The sequence below is a fragment of the Triturus cristatus genome, chromosome 8 (genome assembly GCF_964204655.1).
Source record: "Triturus cristatus chromosome 8, aTriCri1.1, whole genome shotgun sequence".
In the NCBI taxonomy this organism is placed as follows: Eukaryota; Metazoa; Chordata; class Amphibia; order Caudata; family Salamandridae; genus Triturus; species Triturus cristatus.
The window spans coordinates 1,569,702,630-1,569,717,653 of record NC_140591.1 but is presented as its reverse complement, the minus strand read 5'-3'; the positions used below and the strand labels follow the sequence as shown (position 1 = coordinate 1,569,717,653).

Sequence of the window (15,024 nt, the reverse complement as noted above, 5' to 3'; positions counted from 1 at the left end):
ATACCACCACCACCATCAATACCACCACCACCAATACCACCACCACCAATAACACCACCAATGTCACCACCAATACTACTACCACCAACAATACCACCACCACCAATACTACCATCACCACTAATACCCCCAACACCAGTACCAATTCCACCACATCCACCACCACCAATACCATCACCACCAATACCACCATCAAAACCACTACCCCAATACTGCCATAACAAATAACACCACCACCACCATTACCACCACCACCAGTACCACCACTATCAATACCACCACCACCAATACCACCACTACCTTCACCACCACCAATACCACCACCACCAATACCACCTCCACCAATACCACTACCACCAATCCAATAACACCACCATCAATACCAATACTACTGCCAATACAAATACCACAACCACTATCACCAATACCACAACCACTAATACCACAAGCAACACCACCACCACCAATACCACCAATACCACCACCAATACGACTATTAGCAATACCACCACCACCAATACCACCACCAACAATACCGCCACCACCAATACCACTACCAATACCAGCACCACCAATAGCACCACTAACAATACCACTGCCACCACCACCAATGTCATCACTACCAATACCAGCAACAAAACCACCAATGCCACTACCAGAACCATGACCAATACCATCAGCACCACCACCATCAATACCACTACCTGCACAACCACCAATGCCAGCACCAATACCACCACCCCTGCCCCCACCATTAATACCACCAATACCACAACCACCGCCAATTCCACCACCACCAGTACCAGTACCAATACCAAAACCACCACCTCCGACAATACCAATACCACCACCAAATACCAATCCCACCATCGATACCACCACCACCAATACCACTAATACCACCACCAATACCACTACCAATACCACCATCACAAAAACCAGTACTATGACCAATACCACCACTTACCACCAATATGACCACCACCACCAATATTGCCACCAAAACCAACACCAATATCACCACTACCACCACCATCAATTCCACCACAACCAATACCAATACCACCACCACAATACAACCAACACCACCAATAGCACCCCACCATCAATAACTCCAAGACAATACCACCAGCACCAATACCACCACCAGCACCAATACCACCACCAGCACCATTAATACACCACAACCAATACCACGAGCACCACCAATGCCACCACCACCATTACCAATACCACCACCAATATCAATACCACCACCAATACCAATATTAATACCATCACCAACACCACCACCATCACCAATACCACTACCACCACTACCACCACCACCAACAATACCACCAATACCACCACCACCTCCATCAATACCACTACCTCTACCACCACTAATATCACCACTAATATAACCACCAATATGACCACCAATACCACCACCATCACCATCAATACCAGCACCATAAACACCACCACCAACACCACCACGATTATCACCAATACCACCACCACGACCAATATCAATACCACCACCAATAATACCAACACCATCAATACCACCAACACCAATACCACCACCACCAATACCAACACTACCAATACCATCACCAATACCACCACCAATGTCAATACAACTAACAATAAAACCAATACCACCACCACAAATTACACTACCACCAATACCACCGATAACACCACCAATATGACCACCACCAATACTAAACTACCACCACCACCACCAATTCCCTCACCACCAATACCACCACTAATACCACCACCACCAATACCACAACTTACCACCATTACCACCACCAACAATATCACCACCACTAATACCACTACCACCACCAATATCACCAGTACAACCACCACCACCAACAATACCACTACCAGTAATACCACTACCACCTCCAATACCACCACCACCAATACCGCCACCACCAATACCAGCACCACCAATACCAGCACCACAACCATCACCAATACCACCGCCAATGTCAATACAACTAACAATAAAACCAATACCATCACCACAAATTACACCACCACCAATACCACTGATAACACCACCAATATGACCACCACCAATACTAAACTACCACCACCACCACCAATTCCCTCACCACCAATACCACCACTAATACCACCACCACCAATACCACAACTTACTACCATTACTACGACCAACAATATCACCACCACTAATACCACTACCACCACCAATATCACCAGTACAACCACCACCACCACCACCAATACCACTACCAGTAATACCACTACCACCTCCAATACCACCACCACCAATACCGCCACCACCAATACCAGCACCACCAATACCAGCACCACAACCACCAATACCACCACCAGTACCACCACCAGTACCACCACCAATACCACCAGCACCACCACCATGAGTACCATTACCTGCACCACTACCAATACCAGCACCAATACCAACACCAGCACCAATACCCCCACCCCCACCATTAATACCACCACAACCACGACCACCACCAATACCATCACCAGTACCAATACCACCACCAGTACCAATAGCACCACCAAATACCAATCCCATCATCAATACCACCACCACCAATACCACCAACAATACCAATAGCACCACCTCTACCACCACCAATACCAGCTCCACCAACACCACTACCACTACCAATACCACCAATACCAATAACTATACTACCACCAATACAACCATCACCAATACCAATACCGCCACCAATACGATCACCACCACAATACCACCAACACCACTACTAACACTACCAACACCACCACCAATACCACCACCAATACCAATACCACCACCACCAATATCACAAATACCACCACTAATACCACCACCAATACCACCACCACCACCACCAATATCACCACCATCAATACCACCACTAATACCACTACCACCAATACCGCCACTTACCACCAACTTGATCATCACCACCACCAATATTGCCACCAACACCACCACCAACACCAATATCACCACTACCACCACCACTACAAATACCACCACCACTACAACCAAAAATCCTGCCACCACCAATACCACCACTGATACCACTACACCACCACCAATACCAGCACAGCCAATACCTACACCACAACCACCAATACCACCACCAGTACCAACAACAACACCACCAGCACCACCACCATCGATGCCACCACCTGCACCACAACCAACACCACCACCACCAATACCACCAACACCACCATCAATACCACCACCAATACCACCATCACCAATAACACCACCACCAGTACCAATACCACCACCAGTACCACAACCAATACCACCAGCACCACCACCGTCAATACCACCACCTGCACCACCACCAATACCACCACCTCCAGTACCAACACCACCACCAGTACCACCACCAATACCACCAGGACCACCACCACCAATACCACCACCACCAATACTACCAACACTACCAATACCATGACCACCAGGATCAATTACACCACCTCTACCACAACCTCCACGACCTCAATACCACCACCAACACCACTACCCCAATACTACCACAACCAATAACACCACCACCACCACCATTACCACCACCACCAATACCACCACCACCAATACTACCACCAATACCACCACCATCAATTCCACCACCACCACCAATACTACCACCACCAAAGCCACCACCACCAATACCACCACCATCAATACCACCACCACCTTTACCACCACCAATGCCAGCACCACCAATACCACCACCACCACCAATACCACCTCCACTAATACCACCACCACCACCAATACCGCTGTCAATACCAATACCACAACCAATACCACCAATACAACAACCACCAATACCATCACCAATACCACCACCACAACCAATACCACCACCAATACCACCAATACAAACACCACCACTTATACCACCACTACCAATAACACCATCACTAATGCCACCACCTTCAAAAGCACCATCACCACCAATACCACCACTGCCAATACCAACACCATCACCACCAATACCATCACCAATACCACCACCACCACCAGTACCAATACCGCCACCAATACCAGCACCACAACCACCAATACCACCACCGGTACCACCACCAATACCACCAGCACCACCATCATCAATACCACCATCTGCACCACCACCAATACCACCACTGATACTAATACCACCACCACCAATACCACCAACACCTCCATCAATACCACCACCAATACCACCACCAATACCACCACCACCAATACCACCACCACCAATACCACCAATACCAATAACACCACCAATGCCACAACCAATACTACCACTACCACCAATACCACCACCACCAATACTACCATCACCACTAATACCACCAACACCAATACCAATTCCACCACCTCCACCACCACCAATACCATCACCACCAATACCACCATCAACACCACTACCCCAATACTACCACAACAAATAACACCACCACCACCATTACCACCACCACCAATACCACCACCATCAATACCACTACCACCACCAATACTACCACTACCTTCACCACCACCAATACCACCACCACCAATACCACCACTACCAATCCAATAACACCACCATCAATACAAATACCACTGCCAATACCAATACCACAACCACTATCACCAATACCACAACCACTAATACCACCACCAATACCACCACTACCACCACCACCACTACCACTAATTTCACCACCATCAATAACACCATCACTAATGCCACCACCTTCAATACCACCATCACCACCAATACCACCACTGCCAAGACCACCACCAATAACACCACCACCAATACCACCACCAATACAACAGCCACCAGTACCCCCACCACCAATGCTGCCACCACCATCAATAACACCATCACTAATGCCACCACCTTCAATACCACCATCACCACCAATACCACCACTGCCAAGACCACCACCAATAACACCACCACCAATACCACCACCAATACCACAACCACCAGTACCCCCACCACCAATACTGCCACCAATACCACCACCACCAGTACAAATACCACCACCAATAATATTGCTGGGATTCTACTCATGCACAGAACTATGCTCAGGACACCATGACCTCAGTGAATGGTGGTGTACCAAAAACTCACCTCAGTACCCAGAACCCCTATCCGACTAGCATCAGTGTCTCATTTGTTCTCCTTATCATCTCAAATCTACCAATGATTAGACAACCCAGAACAAGTGACTTAGGGCCATATGTAGGTAAATATATTTTACCGATTCTAAAATACCGAACTTTACCGAATCGGTATTTATGAATCAGTAAGTTATATGTAGGTAATCATTCGGTAATAATTACCGATTCGGTAACATTCGGTATTCAAGAATCGGAATTTACCGAATCGGTAAATACCGAGGTGGTATTTACCGAATCGGTAAATTTCGAAGTGGTATTTACTGATTCGGTAAATACCGATTCGTTATTTACCGAATCGGAAAAACGAAAACACTAACCCTGGGCGAGACACTACGCTTCGCCCACGTAGTGTACGTAGCGCTGCCTGCTTTGCAGTTTTTGAAGTAGGCGAAGCAGGCTAGCGCTACGCACACCCAGGGCAAAGCGTAGCTGCCTGCCGCTGCCACCCGCCTCCCGCCCGCCCTCCTTTTAAATCAAACCCCCGCATGTACAATAAATACTAAATTAAAGAAACTTACCTGAAACGCGGCGTCTCCGGGGCTCCCTCTTCCATTTCAAACATCTTCTGACAAATGCGCATGCGCGGACGCCCACGCATGCGCATTTGTCAGAAGATGTTTGAAATGGTAGAGGGAGCCCCGGAGACGCCGCGTTTCAGGTAAGTTTCTTTAATTTAGTATTTATTGTAAATGCGGGGGTTTGATTTAAAAGGAGGGCGGGCGGGAGGCGGGTGGCGCGTAGTGGGGCTACGCGAAGCACGTAGTGTGCGTAGATTTGGGCACACTACGTGCTGCTTCACGTAGCCCCACTACGCCCACTACGCCCACCCTTAGAAAACACATGACTGTATGAAACAGCCAATCCTGTGCAACCAAACCCCACCCAACCAGGAATTGGCCACACCCAGGCAGGTGCACACAATCAACAGACTCTGGAGAGGCTGGGGGTGCAGAGGAGAGGCAGGGAGCCAGTGCCTGATTGTGCAGCTCAAAATCACAATGTCCAGCCAGGAGACACAGAGGGATGGAGGGGAAAGGAGTAGAAAGCAGAAATTTAGCCTCAAGGAACTCCAGGTACTAGTGGAGGAGGTGGTGAAGCAGCACCAGAAGCTGTTTGGGAGGCAGTCCCTGCAAGTGCCAGAGTCGGAGAAGCGGAATATATGGCTGGGAATCCAGGCGCAGGTCAATGCTGTTGGAGTGACCCCCAGGGACATAGAGGTACTTAAAAAGCGCTGGTACGACCTGAGGATCGTCACAAAGAGGAAGATGGGGGAACTGCAGAAGGAGGCCAGCCGGACAGGAGGTGGAAGGAACAGGGCACCTGCCCTTACCGAACTGGAGGAGCTGGTGGAATCCACAATAGCGCACGAGAGTGTCGTGGGGCTTGGGGATGCCGACAGCTCTGCCAGAGCCGCCACCCAACAAGGTAAGACGAATGCACAGCAATGTAGCCCCCCCTACCCCTATCCCACATCCCCCATTGTGAAATGAGTATCCCACTCCAGTCCATGTGTTAGTGCAGACTGGCAATGCATTATGGGAGATGTAGTCTGGGAAACCCCAACCATGAACTGAATAGCACAGAACAACAAGGCATGGTACACACATTAGCCAAAAGCAGGCAGAGGACAATGTGAGAGTGTTACAGAAATGTATTGTGATGCTTGCAATGCAGGCCTTCAGGTACACTGAGCTGATGTTGCGTTTCTGTCCACAGATGTAACATCGCGCAGGACTGCACATGCAACAGGAGAGAGGGCACACCGGCAAGACAGTTCAGGGCTGGCCAGCACAAGTTCTGCCCAGAGATCATTGCCACAGCCAGCATCACCACTACCACAGCCAGCATCACCACCACAGCCCGAATCAGCACCACAGCCAGCATCACCACTCATGCTTGAGTCACCGGCCACATCACCGCCTACATTTGTGAGGTCAAGGAGGCGTGCTGCTGCCAGGTTGCGAGTGTTAGAGACCTCATCTGACGACAGCAGGGGCCCGGAGCCAAACACTATGCCCCAGGATGGGAGCCATGCCACTGTGCCCTCCACCACAGAGGGAGCACACACGGGTGCCAGACAGCACCACAGGTCTCGGGTGCAGAGTCCACCAGCACACGTTGACAGCCATGGGGTGTTCTCGGGGCTCGAGGGCAACATGTTGAAAATACAGCGCCTACAAACAAAGGCAGTGATGTCAGTTCAGCGGCAAATGCGGGGACTGAAAGCTACTTTTGACAACATGGACAGGGGCATCAGCGCTATGGCAGTGGGGATGAGTGACATGGCAGCGGGCATGCAGGACATGTCCCAGTCCATCAAGCTGTTGTGCAGCAAGTATGATGCAGACAGAGCTGCACGGCGCCGGGAATGGCAGAGGAGAGACAGTCATACCAGGGCACTCAACCGGCTGGCAACTGCCACTTCACTGCTCTGCAGGCGCTCTGTGGCTATGCAGGAGGGCCTGACACACTGCAGCAGCGACGTTTCTAGGGGGATGGTGCAGGTCACCAGTGCACTGGAAGTGCTATTGACAAGCCAGGCGGCCACAACTGGTGCTGGGGATGCTGCAGAAAGCATCGAAACCAGCAGCAGGAGCAGCATAACCCCCCCGGTCCCAGATACACGCAGGAGCAGCAGGCGGCATGGGGCTGCCACTAGTGAGAAGGCACAATCCGTGGCATCCCACACTGTAGCGCGTGGCCGCAAACAGTAATGCTGCACGGCATAGCCTAAGACAATTGGGTGACGTAACCCTGGACTTGCTAGTAGTCATTACGCAATGTTGCCAGAATGGCATTTTCTTGGTGTTGTGGCGTAGTGCCGCATTATTAAACTACGTCATGACATCCAACAACTAGCTGTGTCCCATTACTTACTCAGAAATTGTTGCATGTGATCTCTGCCCGTCTCTCTCTCCCATCTGTTGCTGTTGGCACTCCAGCTGCGTTGGCCTCTGGCTGACCTGACTCATCCTCATTGTCCTCAAAATCTGTTAGTTCCACCTCTGTACCTCTCTTCATGGCAAGGTTGTGCAGCATTGCACACGTGGCAATGATCTTACAACAGATGATGGGTGTGTACTGGCGTGCGCCTCCGCCTTTGTGGAGGCAGCAGAACCTGCTTTTCAATAGTCCAAACGTGCGCTCCACCACGTTGCGTGTAGATTTGTGTGCCACGTTATATCGTCTCTCACTCTGGGTTGATGGGTGTAGGTAGGGAGTGAGGATGAATGACCGCACGGCATATGCACTGTCGCCTAGGTGAGTATGAGAGAACCATCAGTCACATGCCTCAATACACGATGATTTGCACTTAGTAGAATGGAGCGTCACTGTTACTTACCTAGCAGGTATCCTTCTCCAAATTCTCCAGCAAGCAGTCGTGTGTAGATCCCACTGTTCTGGAAGATGAAGGAGTCGTGGGTGCTCCCAGGAAACTTAGCTACGATATCAGTGATGATGTTCCCTGCATCGCAGATCACCTGCACGTTTATGGAGTGGGTGGACTTTCTGTTCCTGTAGATGTGCTCAGTGGCAGCTGGTGGGCAGATTGGAATGTGTGTGCCATCAATACAGCCTATGACATGGGGGAACTGTGCCATGTGATAAAAGTCTGTTTTGGTTTTCTGCAGTTCAGCCTGTGTGTTTGGGAAGCTGATGTAGTGGTGCATTCTCTGCATCATGGCATCCAGGAACTTCCTGAAGAAACGGGACAGGCAACTCTGGGATACACCACCCACCGCAGCTATCACCCCCTGGTAACTGCCAGATGCGAGTAGATGTAGGCTGCAAAGCACCTGCACATGTGGTGGTATGGCATGCACCCTTCTTGTTGGCTGGTCCAGGAGTGGGTGCAGGTCCCTTATCAGGTCCATGATGGTTTGGGGGTGTAGCCTGTACCTTTCATGTATCTCAGCCTCAGTCTGATGAAAGAGTGTGATGCGCTGTCTGTAAATGCGTTCCTCCTGTCTCCAAATCCTCAGACCTGCTGCCTGTAGACGTAGGCGCCTTGCAATGACATACAGAGCGGCCATGTTGTCCATCCTGTTGCATTTTGGGATTGCTTATATGCACTGTTGATGCTTACCACCTGCTTTCAATCTGTGTTAATTACCGACTCTTAATTACCGAATTTCATGGATTTCTTAATTACCGAATTTACCTACATGTCTTTTCAATTTTTACCACTTCTTATTTACCGATTCGGTAAATATGTATTCGGTAAATATGAATCGGTATTTTAGAATTCGGTAATCATGAATCGGTATTTACCGATTCATATTTACCAAAAACTGGTTTTTGGCCTCCTACATCTCCCTTGACTAAATACCGGTCGGTAACGGGATATTTACCGAATTTCGGCCGTTACCGACCGGTATTTAGCTACCTACATATGGCCCATAGAGTACTCTCAGGAATGGTGGGAATCAGAAACTCCTTTTCGTTTTTATTCTCATATCAGTCCACAACAAGAGTAATCAGAGACATGGTAAAGTTTAAAATGTTTATTTTTAACTACGTGCCATAAGATGCAGTACTTTGGCTAACATAAGCAGACAAATGACTAAAAACAAAACCATCAGCATTGTTACAATACCTTAGAAAATGAAGGGAGAAATAATGTTATAAATGATAATGGAATAAAGCCACCTTCCCTTCACAAGTAAGCTAGTATTATGAAACTAATAGAAGGTCTCTAGGTTTGAATGGGGAAGCCCATACCGTAAATATCAGCTTAAGTGAATAACATCACAGGATCAGCTCTACTCCGTGTCTGGAAAAGGTCTTCTCCAAAGTGTTCTAATCATGCATGCAAAATGCAATATTAAAGGCACCAGAATTTCAGATATTTGCATCTGTGTGCGTGTTATGGCTAGAGCGTGGGCCGATCAACATGAATTTAAAAGCATACATTGTTATTTGACCTTGACGGCTTCTGCACACAGTGTTCAGACTAAGGTTGCGGTGCACGTCTGGGGATGTGAACAACAGACCATTCTCATGTGAAGAAAAAGCAAGCAAGCAGTTTTTCTTATAATAACAGCTACCCGCAGTGTTGTGTGCAAAAGCAGCAAAAGTGACAAGATGGCGCTTTACATTTAAAGACGCTTATGCTAACATAGCAATGTGTGTACATGGAACTCCGTCTCCACTACACCCTCCCTTGATCGGACCACGGACAAATATGGAAGCACAGTAGGAACGCTGAGTTCAAGTTCAATAGAGAAAGAACCAAGTTCATGTATTGCCAATCCATATAATAGGTAGTGACAGATCGAAAAACCTGTTAGCAAAAAGGGGAGAAAAAAATATATAACATCTCGCAAAGGCGTTACAGAGCCTAGTGTGGAGTAAAAGCGAAATAAAATTAAAAATATTTGGGGCGTACTATTGGGAGAGGGACGGCTCCCAATTTAATCCATCAGCGTGTAAGCACAATAAGTAGCAACAGCCTCCAAGAGGAAGTCATTATAATGTTCTGTAAAAGATTCCGCCATCCAGTCCAGCAAAGTAAATGAACATACATGTTCTCCGATAACTGGAGCCTCTAGCACAATCAGAGGACAACTTGCGCGTTCTTCAAGATAACTTCTCGACAAGAAGTCATATGCTGCCGTATATATATCCTAATTCCCTAGGACTCCATGTGCCGCTCCACAGGTCATAATCCTGATGCCAGAACAGTCCAACTCACGAGCCACTAAGGGACTCATCAGTCGATCATAATCCGGGGCAGGAGACACCGAGTTCGACAGGCACAAATCCAGAGCCCATTCGAAAGGACAATCTAGGCAATGAAACACAGGAGAACCGGAAAAACAATCCATAGGCTACGCTTAGTGGCCAGTGGTAATGTTCCATAATATTGAAGCATCCGGTTACGAAGTTAAAGCAGCCGGGGCAGGCTGTCATGTGATACATATTGTGCAGCCATTGCGCAGCAAGCAGATAAACAGGAGCACACCGGCCTTGAGGGCGAGAAACAACGGAAGACCGCCGAAGACGCTGGAAAAAATGTAATGAAAAAATGCCGGTATCACACCAAAAATTGTTTGGAAGGAGGTCACGAGGCCGGAGCCCACAATTTTGAAAAAATGCACCATGCCAGTTGTAGAGGAGGCATTGAAAATAGTATGAATCAGAGCACCGAAATGAAGGGGGAGATCAGTATTCAGAAGCGCATGCACCTCGGTGCGGGTGTTGACCACGTGAAGGACGAATGTTCCACGGGAGGAAGTCAGTGCGACTTCTTTTTGAGACAATAGAGCCCTTATTCTGCTCATCTTGTTGAACTCTGCTTTCAAGGTTGGGATGGAAGGCCAGATGGATACTTCTAGTCTCTCATGTGGGGGCGGGAAAAGGACATTTTTACAGCATACTATGCGTTGTGAGACAGTTACAATGTACGGATTCCCACTAGCATCCCACAGCATGCCTCATTATTTAAAAGCAAGCAACTACTGTTAGCTGATAATGTAAAAGTGGGCGTAATTGCTGGCACTGGGTTTCCCTTCAGAATGCAAACTAGATTCGGGGCCTGAACGTTGCATGCGCCATGCATTTGGATGTGCCTACAGACTACTGAGTGATCAGGTGTGGAAGTGCATTCCTCTCCTTTCAAATACACTTCTTTACCCTCTCTCATGCACCTGTATGTAAATGGAAGTGACCAAACCTCATGCAGGAAAGCAGAACCCAATGGTTCATATCTGCCTAGGGCATAAAGTTTCATACACGAACTGAACCTAAACAATGGAAATGGCAAGGTGATTAAACCGTGGATAAGCCACACAGCTGAGTTTGGTTCTGCCGCAGAGAAAGGTAAAGATTCTAACTTTTCAATATACAGTAATGAGTATGTTGCATCTTTCATGGACATGAATTGTTGTTTTGCATTTAGATTAAATGACAGGAATACCTATGATATATTCATGTAGTCCCAGGGAACCTTCCCAGCCTTCAATGTTTGCAAAGTCCATGCAAACTGCATAATACATAATAGAACGTAACTGATTTTGACCGTGATATAGAACAGACATATAATCCTGTATAATATCCACAACAGATGAACCAATATTATCTAATGTATAAATCCTGGAAGAAAGGGTATTAATACTGTTATCGATGACAGCTTGCACTTTTTCCAAATTAGCTTGATCAATAGTTCTCAATCTGGAAGCAGCCTCAATTTGAGATAATTTCCAAACTTCGTTGTAGATAGCATACACCCATCTTTTGGATCTGCCGCCCCCATGACCCCTAACAAAATCATTCAAATCCACTTTTTCATTTAATTTTGAGAGACAGAATAGGTAGTAACAGAATGAGAAGATGCAAATCTGGAGTCCACCGTAACCTGTGTATAGCCAGGATATAGACCCAGAAAACGACGTTGACAGGAATCTAAGCTCTTCTGACAGGAGTGGCTATGCAGAACCTCCTGGCTTCTACATTTTTGGTGTCTAACTGGATGACTTTCTTACTGTGTCTGTCAATTATTGGCACTGCTGCTTCCTTCTTCTTGCAGTCAGGGACAGGAAAGAACCTAGAACAAGTCCTCTTTACTAGCTCCTGTTGTGAAGTCATTCAAATACTTGAAAACTTGGTTATGTTATGTTTATCTTTGATTGAAATAACAAGATATATTTGATTCTAATTATAATATCTGAATTGAATTCTCCTTGATTCTTGTCTTTATCTTCTATGAGGTTTGACCCACAAACATTCCTGCTTGATGCTGAGCATTTCAACACTTGTTCAGTTGCACGTTTCAGAAGAGTATGTTTACTTTCTTGTGGATGCCTTATACAGTAAACTCTTTATAGCATTATTACAATTAGAACATTGAAATGTTGAGTGCTCCATTGAAAACAATGAAGTGCTCCGGGCCGCTAATGACTCTCAGTTTAGTATTCCCACCACTTCTGTGTCTGCCTCATTATTAAAGCAAACTGGGCACTAAGAAAGCATTCTTCTAGTCAACTGAAATAATTGTTAATTTTTAATAATTAGTCATAGTTTTCTTGTTGGCTACTTTCTAAAGTGGCACTATTTTGGTTATCAATGGGAACGAAAAAAATATGTTTTGGGTTTCTCCTGCCTCATAAATTAGTCTTATGATATATGTCTTGAAAAAATGAATTGCAAGCATACTGCAGAACAGCAAGATTTGGCAAGCTGTATACATTAATGATGTAATGTGTATCCATCGCATGTGCTTGGTATAGAAATTAAAAATGTTACTTTGGCTTAATTTGATTCTATTCATTTCAAATTGTAGATCCTTCAGGAGATATCTCCAAGGTCATCATGCCTGCTGCAAACTCCAGCAACATAACTCTTCGGTCATTCCTTTTGATGAGCTTTCCTGGGACTGAGCATACAAGCATCTACATTTCTCTTCCCCTCACTCTGGTGTATCTTCTCTCCATTCTAGGCAATGGCCTAATTTTGGTCATTATAAAAGTAGACAACCAGCTCAGAGAGCCCATGTACCTGTTACTGTCTATGCTTGCAGCTACTGATCTCTGTTTGTCCCTCTCTACTTCACCCACTGTGCTCAGTGTGTTTTGGTTTGACTCCAGAAGATTACATGTTGATGCATGCCTATTTCAACTCTTCTTTCTACATACGCTGTGCTCAATGGAATCCGCCATCTTGGTTGCCATGGCTTTTGATCGCTATGTTGCCATATGTAACCCTTTGAGATATAACACTATATTGCACCCAGTATTAATTGCAAAGATAGGTCTGGCTGCTTTTATCCGAGGTGTGACGCTTCATTTACCTGTACCCTTACTATTAAAAAGGCTTCCATTTTGTGGCGATGATGCTCTATCTCATGGCTTCTGCTACCACCCGGATGTGATGAAGCTTGCGTGTGCCGATATAACCATTAATAACATATACGGCATGATCGTTATCCTCGCCACATACCCTCTAGATGTTGTCTTTATCCTGTTTTCCTATGTGATGATACTGAAGACAGTTTGGAGCAAGTCAATGAAAGCTGAATGTTTGAAGGCATTGAACACCTGTGTGAGCCACCTCTGTGTTGTTCTGCTATTTTACATCCCACTTATAGGTTTGACATTAGCCCACAGGTATGGGCAAAAGGATTCAATTTTTCTGCTGGTCCTGATGGGAGGTGCCTGTCTTGTGATACCACCGGCATTGAACCCAGTAGTTTACAGCATGAAAACAAAACAAATCCGCATTGCCATCCATAAAAGATTCTTGGTGAAATAAAGGACGATTGGGAATCTTCGGCTTCATACACAAAAGACGTTGCATTTGAGAACTCAGTCCAACTGATTGGACAACACCTCAGTATAACAGAGTTTGATAATGCAAAGTCTCAAAAAGAAAAGCTCAAAATAGTGCAATGTTGAAAACGGAAAGGCAGTTAAACATCAGTGAAAATTAATGGCGTGACTTGGCTTGTAAAATGTAGTAAATGGTGTATCACAAAATCCTTTTATGATTTGTATTTGACGTACACAAATAATTGCAAAAATATAGACAAATGTGACAGGAGGTCATTTTAAAACGTAGATGCACAAAGAGACTGGTTGAGGTGCAAACACTACTTAAAGACATTGCACTGCAAAAGAACCGTCCACAAAAAGTCCGAAGATGCCCCCTTCAATCTGTCCTCTTCACTAACCCTGGGCGTCGTGCTCCGCTTCACCCACGGAGTGCACGTAGCGCTGCCTGCTTTGCCGTTTTCGAAGTAGGCGTAGCAGGCAGCGCTACGCACACACCGTAGCGAAGAAGAGCTGCCCGCCACCCGCCTCCCGCCCGCCCTAATTTTAAAATAATTTAAAGAAGGTTAAAGGTAAATAAAACCA

At 46.6% G+C, this 15,024-nt stretch overlaps 1 protein-coding gene across 1 annotated transcript; it reads left to right on the top strand.

Moving 5' to 3' along the window:
* The first annotated feature begins 13,483 nt into the window (after positions 1 to 13,483).
* On the top strand, positions 13,484 to 14,422 carry LOC146806195 (olfactory receptor 51G2-like). Its single transcript, XM_085620607.1, has one exon. The coding sequence runs from the start codon at positions 13,484 to 13,486 to the stop codon at positions 14,420 to 14,422; it is 939 nt and encodes a 312-aa protein (XP_085476733.1).
* The last annotated feature ends 602 nt before the right edge of the window (positions 14,423 to 15,024 follow it).

Excerpts from the sequence above, each read along its gene's own strand:
- LOC146806195 (XM_085620607.1), top strand. The coding sequence starts at position 13,484 with ATGCCTGCTGCAAACTCCAGCAACATAACTCTTCGGTCATTCCTTTTG.